The 19,060-nt window shown below is 48.2% G+C and overlaps 1 protein-coding gene across 2 annotated transcripts in view; it reads right to left on the minus strand.

Moving 5' to 3' along the window:
* RAB43 (RAB43, member RAS oncogene family) overlaps positions 1–19,060 on the minus strand; it is a 30,717-nt gene that overhangs the window by 3,772 nt on the left and 7,885 nt on the right. Inside the window, exon 2 of one of the 2 annotated variants that reach the window (XM_047850681.1) lies at positions 856–1,033. In XM_047850681.1, coding sequence (XP_047706637.1) covers positions 856–1,033 — 178 coding nt within the window. Of the gene's footprint in view, positions 1–855; positions 1,040–19,060 lie in introns of both variants that reach the window. The other variant, XM_047850680.1, reaches the window with a different exon arrangement.

Raw genomic sequence — 19,060 nt, forward strand, 5'->3', positions numbered from 1 at the left:
CAAACTGGGACAAGTTATTCCACTTTCCTGAGCTTCGGCTCTAGCCCTGCCAAACCAGGAGGAGCCAGTAGCCAAGGTTATGGGAACTGAATCCAGAGACACACGTGAAGGTTTAACCAGGGCTGACCATGGTGGGGATATGCGGGAAGTAAAAAGCAAATGTTCGCTCCTTTCTCCCTCCCTCCAATTCCAGTTTTGAATATGACTTTGTAAGTGATTGGCAGGATCAGAATTTGCAAGATCACCGTTCAAGCTCAGCCTCTTTCTACGCTCCACCTGCCCTTTGTTTAAAAAGGAGAAAGAGGGGCGCCTGGGTGGCGCAGTCAGTTAAGCGTCCAACTTCAGCTCAGGTCACAATCTCGAGGTCCGGGAGTTCGAGCCCCGCGTCAGGCTCTGGGCTGATGGCTCAGAGCCTGGAGCCTGTTTCCGATTCTCCGTGTCTCCCTCTCTCTACCCCTCCCCCGTTCATGCTCTGTCTCTCTCTGTCCCAAAAATAAATAAACGTTGAAAAAAAAAAAATTTAAAAACAAAAAAAAAAGGAGAAAGATGAGGGGTCCCTGGGTGGCTCAGTCGGTTAAGCGTCCAACTTCAGCTCAGGTCATGATCTCACAGTCCGTGGGTTCGAGCCCTGTGTCGGGCTCTGTGCTGACAGCTCAGAGCCTGGAGCCTGCTTTGGATTCTGTGTCTCCCTCTCTCTCTGCCCCTCCCCCATTCGTGCTCTGTTTCTTTCTCTCTCAAAAATAAATAAACATTAAAAACAATTTTTTTTTTAAAGGAGAAAGACACTAAGACGGAGAGACAGAACCGTGGCCCCGAGGAACCCTGCTGGCCCTGGCCCTGTTCCCCTCAGCTCACCGATCAGCAGCTGCACAATGTTGGAGCCCGCGTACTTCCTCACGTCCTCGATCCAGTGAGGCACGGACAGAAAGGTGCTCCTCTTGGTGATGTCGTAAGCCAGGATGGCCCCGTTGGCACTGCGGTAATAGCTCTGGGTGATGGTGCGGAATCGCTCCTGGCCAGCTGTGTCCCAGATCTGCAGCTAAAGAAATAGGGGGCTTCCCGTGAACCTGGTGGTGTGGCCTAGCACGGGGGATAGGGAGGGCAATCCCACAGACCCATGCCCAAAGCGCTGGTTCCACTGGGCAGGCCACCAGCCCACGCCTTGGCGGGAATCATGCAAGAGGGGCTAGAAGGTGGACAGAGAAGACCCCTGATCCCTCACAAGACAACTCAGTGGCCCAGCTTTGAGGGGGGCAGGAGGATGCAAAGGAAGGTGGGGAGCCCTCATCTCTGCTCTCTAGAGTGCCCAGGGCTCCCCTAAGGCTGGGCTCTCTGCTGTTGGGACACTGAACCAGAAGAGCTCCAGCAGCTCACGGTCCGGCGAGCTGGTTCTGGTATGCTATGATGCTGGCTGTGTGTGCATGTCCTGTGCCTTCCCCTCTCTGGGCCCGTAAACACACTACTACACCCAGCCACGTGGAAAGCTCCTCCAGCATTAGGGTTCTCTACTTCTGCCTCGGTGATGCCTGGTGGCAGTGACGGCCTGGGGGAAGCAGTGGATGGAGTCCTCTGGCGGGGCCTTTATCACCTGCTGGCCCAGCTTGGCCAAAGGCAAGGAACTTGGGGTCTTTCCTTGCCCATGTTTTCACTTAACTAACACCCATCAGTGCCCACTGCCAAGCCTTCCTGCACCCTGGACATGGACGAGAGGTGCCTGTGTAGCGGGAGCTTCCCTAGTTTCTGGAGAAGCAATAGTCTGGCATTCCCAGATAGGGCAGGGGGAGGGCCTGAACCCAGGGTAGACCTTGGACCTTCACTGTGCCGGGGCTGGGAGGCTGCGCACTCTGGGTGGAGGTCACCAGCTCTGCAACTGGGAGAGATGGACTGCAGGCAGGCATCTGAGGAGGCAGATGGCAGGGCTCTTGGGGGCTCAGGACTTGCCTTCTCTGCTCCACAGATCACAGGTTCTTGGGGCTCTCTGAAGATGAACACGAGCCTTGGGTCTCCACCAAGCTCTGGGTCCATCCATTTTCCTTTGCTGGCACAAGCATTCTGGGGGCCTCTTTATCTAGTTCTCAAGGTATTGGGAGGCCCCCTAGTCCATCCGGGGTAGGGAAAAACCCCAGAGGCCTCAGACTGTTCCTGAGGGCAGGGCTTCAGGCCCTGGTACCATGGAGGTGAGCACCTCTTCCCTCGGCCCCACAGAGAGAAGTTCAAGAGTTAACAAACTCAGCCACGACATGCCAAATGAGACCCTCCTGTCCCAAGACCTCCTATTTACTCAACTATGAAAGGTTCCAAGGAAATCAGGTATCTGCTTGCTTACGCATGATGGGGGGGGAGGGGGGGGCGAAGCGAAAGGCATGAAGTCTGGCAATACACAAATCTGGAATCCAGTTGACCAAGAAACTCATCCCCATACCCCAGAGAGAGCGCATGACACAAAAGACAAAGGACAAACACAGGAAAAAAAAGTGACCTGGACGAAACAAAAGCTAGGCAGAAGCAAATTTTTGTTTATCAAAAACAAACACCGGTATTTTCAGAGATAGGAAAAGATCCACAAAACAATAATAGAATACTATTTTTTTTAAGTTGTGGGAGTATTCAGGGAAAAAAAAGAGCTTTTGACTATTAAAAATATATCAGTGAAAAATACAACCTAAGGGCTGGAAGATAAAGTTGAAGAAATCCCTCCAAAATAAAGAAATACAAAGAAATAAGAAGAAATAAGAAGAGTAAGAGGGCAAAAACTGTAGAGCCAGCCCAAGAGGTCTAATATCGGGATAGTAAGCATTTCAGAAGGAAAAGAACAGTGGGACGCCTGGTGGCTCAGTCCGTTGAGCATTGGACTTTGGCTCAGGTCATGATCTCATGGTTTGTGAGTTTGAGCCCCGTGTCGGGCTCTGTGCTAAGCCCTCAGAGCCTGGAGGCTGCTTCGGATTCTGTGTCTCCTTCTCTCTCTGCTCCTCCCCTGCTCATGCTCGGTCTCTCAAAAATAAACATTAAAAATTAAAAAAAAAAAAAAAAAAAAAAAAGACTAAAAAAAAAAAAGAAAAAGAACAGTAAAATCAAGGGGAGGAAATCAAAGAAAGACTTCAAGAAAACTCCCTCTGAGAGTTCAAAGGGCCCACTGAACATAACACACAATGGAAGAAAACAGACCCCCCCTCCCCCACACACACACTGTGTGGGAATTCCACAATGGGGTAGGGGAAAGTGCTAAAAGCTTCCAGAAAGAAAAAAAAAAAAAGAAAAGAAAGGGGTATTAAGGTTAAAGTTTCATAAAAATCCACATGGCATTAGATATCCAATGAAAAATGCCTAGGGGCGCCAGGGTGGCTTAGTCCGTTAAGCGTCTGACTTCAGCTCAGGTCATGATCTCATGGTTCACGGGTTCAAGCCCCACGTCAGGCTCTGTGCTGACGGCTCGGAGCCTGGAGCCTGCCTCGGATTCTGCGTCTCCCTCTCTCTCTGCCCCTCCCTGTTCACGCTCTATCTCTGTCTCTCTCAAAAATAAATAAACAGTAAAAAAATTATTGTTTCTTGTAATTTCCTTATAAGACAACTGGCCAGAAAACGATAAATAAGGACTGTAAAGTGGGATTTCTAATGTGTAAGAAATAAAAAAGCAGGACAATAATAGCAGACACAAAAAAGGAAAGCAGATACATGAAATCATCCTGTTGTAAGGTGACTACACTTGTGCGGTGTCAGATGTGAAGTGAAAAATGAGAAGGGTTCAGTGCCAGTTGTAACATATGAAGTGATACAAAACTGTAAAGAGACTTTATAAGTTAAGGACGCCCTAACTTATCATTGGCCCTATATCAACTAGTAAGAGAAACAGCAAGTCAGTAGAGGAAATAACCTGGTATTTAAAAAAAAAAATTTTTTTTTTAAATTTATTTTCAGAGAGAGAGGGAGGTGTGCAAGCAGGGGAGGGGCAGAGAGAGAGGGAGAGAGAGAATCCCAAGCAGGCTCTGTGCTGTCAGCATAGAGCCCAACGAGAGGCACCTTAAATATAAAGACACAAATAGGTAGCCTATAAAAAACCGAAACATATAATAAAATACATTTAAGAAGTGAGGGTAAGAAAGTATATGAATGACAGTTATAGTGATATCAAAGGCTTCCAGACCAAGAATTGCAAGAGATAAAGAGACACTTTGGGGCACGTGGGTGGCATCTCTTGGTATCGGCTCAGGTCATGATCTCACAATGTGGGATCGAGCCCCATGTTAGGCTCCGCACAGAGTATAAAGCCTGCTTGTGATTCTCTCTCCCCCCCACCCCTCTGTGCCTCTCCTACTCAGACTTACTCCCCAACCCCCTCTCAAAATAATGATACTACATATGTATCTACCTAATTACAGAGTTTTAAATCCCATGAAGTTAAAACTGATAAAACTAAAGGGAGAAACAAATCCACAACTATCGTTGGAGATTTAATACCTCTCTCTCAGGAATTGATAGAATAAACAGAGAAAAAAAAAATCAGTGTTGGGTAAAGAACATCTAAACCATACTATTGATCAAATTGGTATTTCCAGAACACCACACCCAACACGGCAGAACTGCCCCTTTTTTTTTCAAGTGGACCCAGCATATTCACCAAGATAAACCATATACATACACTGGGCCTCAAGTAAGTCTCAGGAAATTTCAAGAATGGAATTCTTATAGAGTAGTACTCTCACCACAAAAACAAACAAACAAAAACCTAAAATAGAAATCAAGAAAGCTCTGAGAGAGATTTCTTCAGGAAGACAGAACTGAGGGAAGGTCATATACTGAGAGGCAGGGTTTACGGTATGTTGGACAGATGGGGAGGACAGCTATCCCAGTTAGGATCTCCCCTACTTGCAGAGATGAATTAATGGTAAAAACACAGACACGTAAGCAAAACCAAGATGACAGTCCTTCCAGGAAGAACTGGTGGGACGTGGCCAACGAAAGATCAGTGAACAACTCTTAGTAATATAATCATCACCCTTAGTTGAACAATTCCTTCAACAATTTCTTTAAAAAAAATTTTTTTTTAATGTTTATTTATTTTTGAGAGAGAGAGAAAGCAGAGTGTGAGCAGGAGCAGGGAGGGGCAGAGAGAGGGGGGAGACACAGAAGTTGAAGCAGGCTCCAGGCTCCAAGCTGTTGGCCCAGAGCCTGACACGGAGCTCGAACTCACAAACCGTGAGATCATGACCTGAGCTGAAGTCAGACGCTCAACCGACTGAGCCACCCAGGCGCCCCCCTTCAACCATTTCAACAAGAAAATACTAGAGATACCGGGGCCAACCAAACAGATGCGATTTGCTGTCCTCAAGCTTACAGTTTGGTGCAGGAGACAAATGCTAAGTAAGATCATAAGTAATAAGGGTTTATAATTATTATAAAATATATTTATTTACACATAAATATCTATAATATAAATACTATCAATTATAAAGTAAATAATAAAAATAGTAAGTATGGTAGCTAGTGATCAGATGGGAAAAAATGAGCAGGGAAAGAAATTATGAGGCAAGGCGAGGAATGGAGATTTAGATAGGACAACCACACAAGACCTCATTGTTCGTAAAGATCTGGAGAAAGGTAGCTACCAGTGCAGATGTCTGGGAGAGAAGTATTTTGGGGAGAGAGAACAAGTGCAAAGGCCCTGAAGCAGAGACAAAGCAAGCAAGACGATGGGTGTGTTTGGCACAGAATACAAAGGGAGAGAGTAGTCAGGGATGACCGGGGCGGGGGCGGGGGGACCAGATCACACAGTGGCTTCCAGACCATAGCAAGAAGCTTTGGCCTTCACTCTGAGTGAAGGTGGGAAGCCGTGGGAGTTTAGAGCCAATCAGATTTACTTTCTAACAGGATCGCTCTGACTGCCGGACAGTCTGAGATCCAGGACAGAAATGGGGAGACCAGTTAGGAGGCAAGGGCCATCATCCAGGTGAAAGACAGCGGTTGGACCAGGGTGGTGAGCACCCTGTGGTTACCACAGCGAAGGTGGGGAGAAAGGAACAAGTTCAGAATATGTTCTGAGAACAGTGCTGAAAGGAACATACTGCTGATCTAATCAATATCGCCACACCACTCTACTGGGAGGATGCGGAGTGTGTACGTGTGTGATGGGGGCTGGGGAGGCACTGAGAGTTAGTTAGCTCTCACCTTCTGAAGTCAGAAGTCAACAGACTACGTGTGTAACTGGGGGAGGCGGAAGCAGGTAGCAATGTAAGCAAAATAAATAGAAAAACCCCATCAACTGAAAAGAGCTTGAAGGGGTTACCCCCAGAGGCTGCGGGTGGCCGTATCAGGAGACCTTTCTGTACCGCGCCTTGTTGAACCAGACGACTCTTTCAACCATACACAAGTACAACTCTGATAAAAATAAAAACTAAATTAAAAACCAACAAAATAACTACAGGTCAAGGTATCTGGGTCAACCAATTGGTGAAATTTGGGTGGCAATGGAGGAGGTATTTCTGGAAAGTAGGTCCTTCCCATGACTGGCAATATTCTCATCCTCTCCCACATTAGAGGAAGGGAAGGAAAAGAGCAGTGTCAGCGCTCTTGGGGTCCGACCGACCCGACTCTGTCACTTTCCAGCACGGTTATCTCTGGGCTACAACTGAATTCAGTTTCTCATCTGTTCCAAAAAAAAAAAAAAAAAGAAAGAAAGAAAAAAGAAAAAAAAAAAGGTCCAGTAAGGACCACATGACAGATTCAGTGTGCACAATGCCTAACACAGAGAAGGTGCTGGATAAATGCAGCCATTTAACAACATTTGCGTAGCTATTTACAATTTTTGGCTAGTGTTTTTAATATACACAAAGGAGATTTAATGCAAAAGGTAGGATACATGAAATGCCCAAAGGAAAACCTACTGGGCTGTGGGCATGGGCCAACCACTTGTTCATCTAACGTGTGCTGAGTTTCTGCCGTGTGCCAGCCCTTGCTCTAGGAACTGGAGATACTGCAGGGAACAAAACAAACACAGGGTTCACATCGCAGCAAAAGGAGAGACAGGAATGCAGACAGGATCCTTGCAGAGAAGGGTAACGAGCACTCTGAAGAGGATACAGGTAATAGGAGAGACTCCCTGGGACAGGGGCCTCCTCGCGTGGTCACAGAAGGGGGCACTCGAGCTGAGGCCTGATGATGAGAAGCCAATCATGGGGACAGTGTTCGGGCAGAGGGAACAGCGCAACAGTGTCCAGAAGGACAAAGCTCTCCGTGTTGGGAGATACAGAAAGGGCAGTGTGGCCAGACGGCAGTGAAAAGGGACATGGAAGGAGACACGGTCAGAGGCAGACTGAAGCCAGAACGTGTGGGATCTTATAGGCCAATGTCAAGGGCAGGTTTTATTTTTATCGCGATGGGAAGCCACTGGAGATGGTCTGCAGCAGGGAAATACACATTAGACATCTCTTCCATCCCACCTGGGAGTCTCTCCGATTCTAGCCAGGGGCGGGGGTGGGGCGGTGCTGCACAAACCACCAAGCCTTCATGCCTTCGTGACACACATGTGAGAAGGCCTCACCAACCCTATGGATCAACCCTTGGCCAATGGGGAGCAAGGGATGTCCGGCCAGATCAAGCCCTGTCTGCCCATGGCAGAGACCAACTTGAGGATGCGGCCTTGTAACATGTCCTTCCTCCTCTGTTTCCCCCTCTCCAGTTGCCAAAACAAACGAGCTGCGGAGCAAGCCCTTGTCTCAGGCCGTTTTCCAGAGGGAGCCCAGGCTAAGATGAGAAGCACTCTTGACTGATGTCTATGAAGTACATCTGGGCTGCTGAGCGCGGCACAGTCCTGCCGTGGGATCGCAGAGGAGGTTTTAGTTGAGGAGGCTCAATCTCTAGGCCCAAATGCCCTCTGTGTTCCAGAAGAGGTGCGAGAAGCCAAACCAGGGGAGGCCCTGCTTTCCCAGCAGCCAAGTGAAGCTACTCTGCCGGAGCCCCATGTTTGCCATTAGGCAGCGCCCCGAGGGGGTCTGGGTGAAAAGTTTAATGAGCGTGATCAGCCACCTCAGCTCCTCAAGAGACAGGAAGGTGAGGAGGCAGGCAAGCACGCCAGCCCCATCCTGAACCTTCCATCGGAGAGGATGATGCAGACTCTACTTCTCAGAAGTGACAGCAGAATCCACTGCATGGATGCTGTGGGGTCCTGGGGCAGGCGTGCAGGCCACCTCACCAGGTCCCCAACAGAGCCTGCAGGCAGAGACTACCAGCCCAAGGCACAGAGCAGAAAGGCAGGCTCTGACAGCCCCCATGATTGGCTGAGGCATGTGAGCATCGTGCTAGGCCCACGCCAGTCTGGCTGTCTGTCTGTCTGTCTGCTTACCTCCTTGCTCTCCACCCTCAGCAGGGACCTGGGTGAGCAGGAATCATGGACACGGAGTCCTTCATCGCTCCGTGCCCTCCACACCTGTTGTCACCAAGCCTTACACGGGGCCACTGCGGATGGCCTCAAACCCGCCCCAGGCTTCCTCCTGCACTGCGGTCCATTCTCTACCCCACAGCCAACGTGGAGCCACTAAAACAGTATTAAGAATCTCGTCGCTCCTCTGTTCTCCTCCCCGGAAAGGCCTAAAGGTCTTGCAGCATGGACCTTACTCGCCTCCACAGAACTTCCCTTGGGGCTGTATTTGCTCCTGGCTGATCCCTGAGCACTCCGAGGTCTCTATACCAAGCCCCTGGCCCTTGATGTTCCCCTTCCTGAAGTGTTCTTCTCCCAGACTGGTGCACGATTGGCACCACCCTTCATTTCCAGCCTGCTTTCAAGTATCAACTCCACTCACAGCTCTTTCACAACCACCCTTTCTTAGAAGAGCAGTCCGTCCTGTCCCCTCACCCCAATTTACTTTTCCTCCGCAGATCTTTTTATCTATTTTTAAGTTTATTTATTTTGAAAAGGAGAGAGAGAAAGCCAGGAGAGGGGCAGAGAGAGAGAGAGAGAGAGAGAGAGAGAGAGAGAATCCCAAGCTGTCAGTGCAGAGCTCAATGCAAGGCTCAAACTCATGAACTGTGAGATCATGTCCTGACCCGAAACCAAGAGTCAGACTCTTAACCGGCTGAGCCTTCTGGCATGAAGAAGGTCCTCGATTAATACATGCTGGGCGGATGAGCACCCTGTCTGCCCTTAAAGCCTTGTCACCCTGCCCTGCCAGGTCTCCATCTAGCAGATTGGGCTCCAGGGCCTGGCTTAGGAAAGCTAACCATGGAGTTAGCTTGGAACCCTACCCCAAGTCCATAATCAGCCTGAAGCCAAGAGAACATCTGCCAAGTTGAAACTACTACCCCACTCACCGGAAGTCCTCTGCACACACGCTCACTTGACAGATAGGGACTTTGTCCTGTGGGTTAGGTCTCAGCCTGCCCTCCCTCACTCTCCCACCTCCCACCTGGCACACTGCCAGCCTCTCCTACCTTCCCCAGCCAGGCCTCCACATCTTACATTCAACTTCAGGGGAAACTTTCGGGGCTGCTGACATCTGGAGTGACATTCAGAAGCATCTGCTAGGCACAGAGGGCAGGAGGGCGGCCCAGTTAGGATGGAGAAGGGCTCCCAAAGCATGTACATTCAGAAGAGGGAGGCTGCCCCCACTCCCACTCAGCAGGGGTCAGTCAGGTAAGTTTCAAATGGGCAAGGGGTAGGGATTCCAAGGCTGCAAGAGTCCTGGGTTTCATCAGGTCCTTCTTCCACCCTGGTGACAGGAGGGCTCGGGCACAGTGATCACAGCCTCAGTGGGGGGAAGCAGTCTCAGGATGAGGGATGACGCTTATTTTCTCTCCTAAGCTCCAGGTGTAATGAGTCCTAGTTTACAGTGTCCCTCTGAGTCACTAGGGACGACACCTTTATCTTCCTTTTCTAGGATAGATGGCATTCATCTTGACCTTTTGGTGAACTCCTACCTAACCTTCAAGACCCCAGATCAGAAGTCATCTGATTAGCAGAGCTCTCCCTGACACACAGGCCTAGGCCCCAGCCCAGAGGGGAATTCATTCTTCTTTCCTTCCTGGCTCCCTAGCATCCTGGTTCTTGCTTCTGTAACAGCACCCACGGCAGACTGTGTTCAACATTTCATTCAAATGTCCCAAACGAAGGTGCCCTGGGGGCCAGGCAAGGAACATAAAATGCAGCAAGACTGAGGCGCCTGGGTGAGTCAGTCAGTAAAGCGTCTGACTCTTGGTTTCGGCTCAGGTCATGATCTCAGGGTTTCAAGAGGTGGAGCCCTGTGTTGGGCTCCGCGCTCAGAGCGCAGAGCCTGCTTGGGATCCTCTGTCTCCCTCTCTCTCTATGCCTCCACCATTCACCATCTCCGTCTCTCAAAATAAAGAACTAAAAAAAAAAAAAAAAAAAAAAAAAAAGTAGCAAGACAACAGAAAAGGAAATCCTGCCTAAAGCAAATCCAAAAAAAACAAAAAAACAAAAAACCTAACAAATGACCATTCTGTAGGCACACACACACACAAAAACAGGTTTCTTAGTGGGAACTGGCCTAGGGCTGTCTGTCTGGGGCTCTAGGTTTGTAAGTCTGTCTGTTGCCATCAAGAATAGGCTCTAGGGGAGCGTAGGTGGCTCAGTCATTTCAGTGTCCAACTCTTGATTTCAGCTCAGGTCATGATCTCAATGGGTTGTGGGTTCAAACCCTGCATTGGGCTCCATGCTGAAAGTTCAGGGCCTACCTGAGATTTTCTTTCTTTCTCTCTCTCTCTCTCTCTCTCTCTCTCTCTGCCCCTCCCCTGCTCGCTCGTGCTCTCTCAAAATAAATAAACTTAGAAAAAAAAAAAAAAGAATGGGCTCTTGAGGGGAGAGACCCCATCTATTCTTTGTGTTACCAGCAACCTGGCACAGACCCAGGTACTCAACAATAAAGGAAGCTTTCTGAAGACAAGTCCTGGTAGTTGGGCCACTGAGAGGGGACAAGAGGGGGACAACAGGCCCAGTGGGGCTAAAGCTGCTTTCCAGGGATCTGTGCCGGCTGTCCCCAAGGAGTGAGTTCACATGTGCCCCAGTGGAAAATCAGTTCTGCTCATTAGGTTAAAAGCACTGCCAGTGGTTGAGTTCCCAAAACCTATGTCTAGCACTGTCTCCTCCAGTGGAAAGAGAAGATTTTATTTGAACAGTCTTTCTCCTGCATGACGGAACAGACAACGAAAGTTCCTTGCTACTTCACAGTAGAAAAGGACCCTGGGAAAATGAGTTCTCAGGACAAAACTCTGAAAACTGGTCAGACTGACCCAAATACGAGTTCCTGAGTTATTTTTCATCATGTCTTGGGATGTGGGGAGTCGAACCGGGAGGTGGAGTCTGCAGGCCACTCCTCCAGACAGCTGCTGTCACTTCTGCCCCAGTCCTCCAAGGAACAGGGTGGCCTGGGGCTCGCCAACCAGCCACGATCGAGACACGGGTGTGCCGTCAGGAGCGACAGTGACGTGCTGCCAAACGTCCAGTATGCTAGCTGAAGACAGGCAGCAGGAAGGCAGACACCGAGTGAGGGAGACAAGGGCGAGACAGGGAAGGGCAAGCAACGTGGCCCTGAACACAGACGGCTCCTCTGTGGCGGGCAGTGAGCGCTGGGGACGGACTCCTCAGTCCAGATTCCTCCTGCCCCCTAAACACAGCTGCTCCAGGGCCCAGCGTCACAGATTTCTCGTCCCCGGTTACAACGCAGCCCTCCTCGGCAGGTTACCGCAGTCTGAGGTCAAAGAGCTATCAGGACTCTCGGGTTCCCGTTCTCCATCCGCCAAGGGGCCAAGGATGGTTCAGTAGCTTCCTGGAGTCGGTATTTCCTCACCAGGATCTTGGGAGGAGCAGCGACCAGCCCCGCTCTGCAGGGCTGCGGGGGGCACGGGGCGCAGGAGGGGTTCTAACGTGCTTCGAGAACATCAGGCACCACCAGTGTTACTGCTCACATCTGCCAGTCCATCTCATCCTCACGACAGCTCTAGAAGGTTTATGACTTTCTACACCAGGGGTCAAAGGGTCACAGGGAAGCCGTTGGAAGAAGAGCCTGGTCTGATTCTAAAACCCCATGACCTTTACTGTGTATGGCTCCTCCACAAACCTTAAATGCTTTGTTTGGTTTTGTTTTGTTTTCTTTCTTCCAAGAAACCTCACTGATGATTCATACCTCCTGCAGGAATCAGTCAAACCCCTTCCTGAACAGTCTGCATGGGGAAAAGGCACGACGTGGGAAAAAGACCAGAGCCTCTGACCAATGAGTCCTGCCTCGGTCGCTAGCAAAGGGCCACTGGCTCCCCAGGGACGCCCCTCCTCCTTCTCACAGGGAAGCGGAGACCATCCAGCACAATCCAAGCCCTTCCCCCCACCCGTCCCCCTTCCCTGCTGCCACCAAACTGCACTCACAGGCCCTTTGAGGTGCTGTGGGGAAACAGAGAGGGACCTGACCCAAGCAGGGCGCCAGGAGGCCCGCCCACCTGATTCAGTGATCAGGCAGTCCCCCGCTAGGCCAGGAAGAGCCCATAACAAACAGGGTGGGCTGCTGGCTCCTTGTGGCAACAACCCATGCCTCCCAGAAAAGGCCGAGAACAAGCAATGGCAGCATTCCTAAAGCCACGGCCACAAGCTCAGACTCTCTGGGTAAACGGTCTGGTAAACCCTCACTGCCTCAACAGTAATTCCCTTAAGCCCACCGCTTCTCTTTTTCCAAACTTCCTCAGCAGCAAGGACCCAACCCACAGAAGGGTTGTATGCCATACGTCCCAAACTGAGCTATGCCTTCCCTCAAGGTGTCCCTCCAGTGCCCTGCCACTAGGGTTAATGGAGAGTGCACCAAGCAGAGATACCTGCTCGGCATTGACCCCTTGGGCGCCCCTCCACTCAGCCACAGCTGATCGTGCCTCCCGCCCGCATCAACCCTGAGGGACAAACAGTGGGTCTTCCAGAGAACGCTTCCCACGGCCCTCAGGACACCGTTGACACGCCTTCTATGTTCAGAAGTCTGGTCTTGAGCCCCCTCCTTACGCTCATCCCTGCCCCCACCCCAACACACTGGAGCCACTTTGGACTTGGACGAACACCCACACTTCCTCTCCCACACCTCCATGGCTTTGTGCATATGTGGCTCTGGTAGCAAAGCCCCTTCTCTCTTTCCTCAATGGGACACTGACTTATCTTCCAGGGCCTACCTAAGCTCGAAACTCCCTGCCTCTGCAACCCTGGGGAGAGCGGACTGCTGCCTCCTCTGTGGCCCTATGGCACTCAGCCAACACCCCTAGGACAGCCATGGCAACCACAGGGCCCTGCTTTGTGGGAACAGTCCTAATTTTCTTTTCTTCTTCTTCTTTTTTTAAATATGTATTTATTTTGGGGGGAGCGCTAGCAGGGGAGGGTCAGAGAGAGGGGGACAGAGGATCTGAAGAGGGCTCTGTGCTGACAGCAGCGAGCCCAATGTGGGGCTTGAACTCACGAACCGGGGGACCATGACCTGAGCTGAAGTCAGAGGCTCAACCGACTGGGCCACCCAGGCGTCCCGGTCCTAATTTTCCATATTCGATCTTGTGGCCACAATAAATACACACATACTTACTTGTCAGGCCACATGCTCCAATTCTGGGTTCAGAAACTGGGCAGCAACATTCACAGCACTGCACGCTAGCTATGTTTACATATCTGTTGCCCCAACCAGATGTGAGCTCCTAAAGAACAGGAACTGTCTCTTACTCCCCTTTTTTTCTCTTCAGAGCTTAGAACGGTGCCTGGGGAAAGAGGAGGTAGTTACAGAATGGATGGATAACCCATGAATGAGTCTCCATTTAATGATCTCCCCGATATGCAGTTGGTGTCTCAGGGTGTCAGACGGTAAATTCTACCAACAACTGTAATTAAGCCGGGCAGAGTACCTTCTAAAGGTTAGGCATTTTCCCCTTTCAATCCCATTTCATCCTGTCTGCTGCTCCAGGCAGAAAAGGCCAGGTCAAGGCCATGGCTCTGAAGTGATCCCCCAAGAAACAAGCTAAGAGCAAAAAGGAATCTTTTAACAATAAACGTGAACAGAGAAATCTGGCAGACACTCCCCTCACCAAGTGATCAAAGAAGGCATCAGTCCCAGGGGGTAACCTGGCACCCGGTACTGCCTGCCGTGGTGCAAATGGGCAGCACACAACATTACCTATGATTCATTCTTGCCCAAACCATCCCACCAGAGCTAAAGTGAGCCTCTAACCCAATCTCCAGTTTACAGGAAATACAGGAGACAAAGGGACAAGTCCAAAGACGCCCCGAGGAAACCACAAGACAAATCCAGGGAGCGAATCTTAAAAAAGAAAAAAAAAAAAAAAAAAAAAATCAGTATCATTGAAAAAAAAAAAAAAAAAGTCATTAAAAAAAAAAAGGTAGCAAGGTGTTGTTCTGGACCAAGCCTGTACTAGACTCTGGTTCAAAGAGGAAACACACTATAAAAGACATTTGGGAGAAAAGTTGGAAAAGCTTAAAAATCGGCTAGACAGTAGAAGCTATTATAGAAATACAATTGACCCTTGAACAATGTGGGGGTTAGACGCGCCAACCCCCTGGGCAGTTGAAAATCTGGGGGTAACTTTGGACTCTCAAAAACATATCTACTAATAGCTTAACTGTTGACTGGAAGACTTGTAGATAACATAAACAATTAGCATGTGTTTTATATGTTATATGTACTATATACTATATTCTTACAATAAAATAAGCTAGAGAAAGCAATGTTATTAAGAAAGCCATAATCCCTACGATTGCACTACTAGGTATTTATCTAAGGGATACAGGTGTGCTGTTTCGAAGGGACACATGCACCCCCATGTTTATAGCAGCACTATATGTAGCCAAGTATGGAAAGAGCCCAAATGTCCATTGACGGAAGAATGGATAAAGAAGATGTGGTATATATCTACAATGGAGTATCACTCGGCAATCAAAAAGAATGAAATCTTGCCATTTGCAACTACGTGGATGGAACTAGAGGGTATTATGCTAAGTGAAATTAGTCAGAGAAAGAGAAATATCCTATGACTTCACTCTTATGAGGACTTTAGAGACAAAACAGATCAACATAAGGGAAGGGAAACAAAAATAATATAAAACCAGGGAGGGGGACAAAACAGAAGAGACTCATGAATATGGAGAACAAACTGAGGGTTACTGGAGGGGTTGTGGGAGGGGGTGGGGGATGGGCTAAGTGGGTAAGGGTCACTAAGGAATCTATTCCTGAAATCATTGTTGCACTAAATGCTAACTAATTTGGATGTAAATTTAAACAAACAAACATACATACATACATACATACATACATACATACATACATAAATAAATAAATAAAAAGAAAGTCATTAGGAAGAGGGATGCCTGGGTGGCTCAGTAGGTTAAGCACCCAACTCTTGATTTCAACTCAGGTCATGATCTCACAGTTCGTGAGTTCAAGCCTCACACTGGGCTCTGTGGTGACAGTGTGGAGCCTGCTTGGGATTCTCTCTCCCTCTCTTTGTCTCTGCCCTTCCCCCTGCTGGTGCGCTCGCCCTCTCTCCAAATAGATAAATAAACTAAAAAAAAATTATATTACATATACAGAAAGATAAGGCACACAGCAAAATACGAACAGTGGCTGAATCCAGGCGGAGGACAGTTTCACGGTTTACTGTGTTCTTTCACCCTTTCTGTTATGCTTGAAAGTTGTCACAGTAAAAAGTCAGGGAAAATGAGAGTATTAATAACAACCTCAGAATGAAGGTATTACGGATATGAAAAAAACCAGCTAGAGATCTTGGGAACGAAAATCGTATTTATCAAAATAAAGAAACCGAGCGATGAATGATCAGAACAGATACAGCTCAAAAGGAAATCGTTGTGCCAGAAGGTGGAGCCCAGGTTTTGTCCAGAATACAGCACAACAGAACACAACGCAGTTAAGGTGGAGGAGAAGGCAAGCGATGTGGAGAAGAGACCCTAAGTTCCAGCTCCTGTCCCATGCAAGCTCTGGAGGAGAGAACAGGGAAAACGACAAGAAGGAGCTTATGAGAGACATTTTAAAAAAATTCCTTAGGCCTTCAGAAGTATAGGAATTTTCATACTGTTTCTATCTAATGCATAATGCCAAAAAAAAAAAAAATCAACAATGATCTGACACGCAAGTTTTAGATGATTTCAACATGGAAATTGGGGATGAGGAGGCAATAAACACACAGGGAGAATGTGCCAGGTTCTTGTACTCTTAGGGTCAAAGAAATAAATGCTGATTCTAGACCGCAGGTAGAAAAATATAAGTTTGAATACGCATTTAACATTTAACAAGATAAGTAGAAATAGGGTATATGGATTTCCCAATTACTAGAGGGTAGCATGGGAGACAGACAAATATTGGATCCGCCAAAGGCAAAGACGTACTTCATGACGTGGAAAAAGGCAGTCACTGAACAGTGAGGGCAGAAGGCTTCATCCAGTTCGTTCAACAACAGAGAGGGGGCAGTGGAATAGAGACACAGCAGAGCTCACCTTCCCTCCAGGGCTTGGGAACGAACAAGAAAGCGTGTGATGTGGGGTGGTGGTAAGTGGTAGGAAGAAAAAAAAAAGTAAGGCAAGTAAAGCATACAAAGGAACGCAGACCGCGAAAACGTTATGCTCAGCGAAAGAAGCTAGATGCGGGAATACCCACCACATTGTGAGTTCCACTTACACAGAATGTCCAGAACAGGCAATCTATAGAGACAGAAAGTAGACAGGTGGTTGCCAGGGGCATGGGGAGGCAGCAACAAGAGCGACTGCTAACAGGTAGAAGGTGTCTCTTGGGGCGATGAAAATACCTGGCAATTAAGTGTGCTGACAGTTATACAACTCTGTGAGTACATGCCATCACCACCCTGAACTGAACACTTTCAATGCGGAAGTTCTACAGGATATGGATTGTATCTCAGTAAAGACTTTTTTCAATTTTTTTTTAAGTTTATTTATTTATTTTGAGAGAGACAGAGACAATGTGAGCAGAGGAGGGGCAGAGAGAGAAAGGGAGAAAGAGAATCTCAAGCAGGCTCTGCGCTGTCAGCAAAGAGCCCGATGCAGGGCTCGAACTCATGAAACCGTGAGATTGTGACCTGAGCTGAACCAGAGAGTCAGACGCTTAACCAACTGAGCCACCCAGGCACCCCAAGATTTTTTTTTAATGTTTATTTATTTTTGAGAGAAAGAGAGACAGAGTGTAAGCAGGGGAGGGGTGGAGAGAGAAGTAGACACAGAATCAGGCTCCAGGCTCCGAGCTGTCAGCACAGCTGTAGGGCTCAAACTCAGGAACTGTGAGATCATGACCTGAGCCGAAGTCAGACGCTTAACCGACTGAGCCACCCAGGTTCCCCCCAAGAATTTTTTTTTTTTTAAGTAGACTCCACACCCAGGGTGGAGGCCAACGCAGGGCTTGAACTCACGACCCTGAGATCAAGACCTGAGCTGAAATCAAGAGTCAGAGGCTGAACTGACAGAGCCACCCAGGCACCCCAATAAGGATTTTTTTTTTTAAAGGAACTTGGTAGAACGCTACTTTAGACAAGCTAGTCCAGTAAGGCCAACTCATGTAAAGCAAAATAACAATCTGTGATGTTTACACACATGTGCACACGCGCAGAGCAAACTGCCCCAAAGCATCTTAATAGCCACGGCCTTCCATCCATTAACCACGCTCCTGCTCAAAGGCAGGGGAAACACTGACTGGTAAAAAGAAGAATCTAGTGGGAATTCTATAGCTTGGAGTCCTTTTAATACTTAATGAGTTTTTCATGTTAGGCTTGAAAGTACCAACTATGTGACCATTTTGCATCAAATTAGCCCAACTTTGCCAATTAAGTTTTAAGAGATCTAACTTTTTTTAGTGTTTATTTATTTTTGAGAGACAGAGTACAAGTGGGGGGTGGGGAGGGAGAGGGAGAGAGGGAGAGAGGGAGAGAGGGAGAGAGAGAGAGAGAGAGAGAGAGAGAGAGAGAGAGAGAATCTGAAGCAGGCTCCAGGCTCCGTACTGTCAGCACAGAGCCCGACGCAGGACTCGAACTCACGAACTGCGAGATCATGACCTGAGCCGAAGTCGGACGCCCAACCGACTGAGCCACCAAGGTGTCCCAAGAGATCAGGCCTTTTAGCAAACTAGTCTATAAAACTTTCCCCATCAACTTGTGCTGTGGTGGTACTATTTCTCAAAAGTCATAAAATCAAACAAAACAAAACACGGAGTTCCCCGTAAGGTCTCCTGCTCTCATCAGCCATTTAACTCGCCTCCCTGGCCAGGAGCCCTTCAGCTGATGCGTGAACCCCACTCTTCAAGCAGAGCCCCACCGTCACCCTTTCCCGCTTAGAAGTCTCTCCCTTCTCCCTCCTTCTCTACCCTTCCCTCCCTCTCACTACTTGCTCGTTCATTCAGTCAGCACGTATCAAGGGCTTATTCTGGGGAAAATAAGCCAAAGAAAACCCTAGAGTCAGAGTGCACACAGAGGTATTTAATTTACCTTGTGGTTTCAATAATAAAATAGACAATTTTCTATGTATTTCAAAGAATGTTCATGTATTTTATAAAATTGATCTTTTTCTATGTAATTCATCTATCACGTAAACATGGCAGGTATGCACAATTCAGAGCTAGCGAACTGAAGTTTATTCTGATGGCTTTGATCCACCTTTTCATCACGAAATCACCTACTGTTTGTGTATCCATTAGAGAGTTAAAACCCAAGAATAAAAAAACAAGTTAAATAAATTTAAAAAAATCAAAGTTTTTCATTAGAAAATGTAAACGGAATATTTTTAATTTTAAAAACTATTGGATTTTTACCCTTCTCAGACATGAAAATGGCAGGAGTGGGGATTACCTGGCTTGAAATTATAAGAAACATTTTTTTCAGTGAAATGGTCCAACATCCTCACCACCAGCTACCGTAACCCACTAACCATCAGCTGTGTGCCTCTCACATCAAGATGCACAGCATCCCCGGGACACCTGGGTGGCTCAGTTGGCTAAGCGTCTGATTCTTGATTTCGACTCCGCTCAAGATCCCACAATTTGTGGGATAGAGCCTTGCATCGGGCTCGGGATTCTCT

The sequence above is a fragment of the Prionailurus viverrinus genome, chromosome A2 (genome assembly GCF_022837055.1).
Source record: "Prionailurus viverrinus isolate Anna chromosome A2, UM_Priviv_1.0, whole genome shotgun sequence".
NCBI lineage: Eukaryota > Metazoa > Chordata > Mammalia > Carnivora > Felidae > Prionailurus > Prionailurus viverrinus.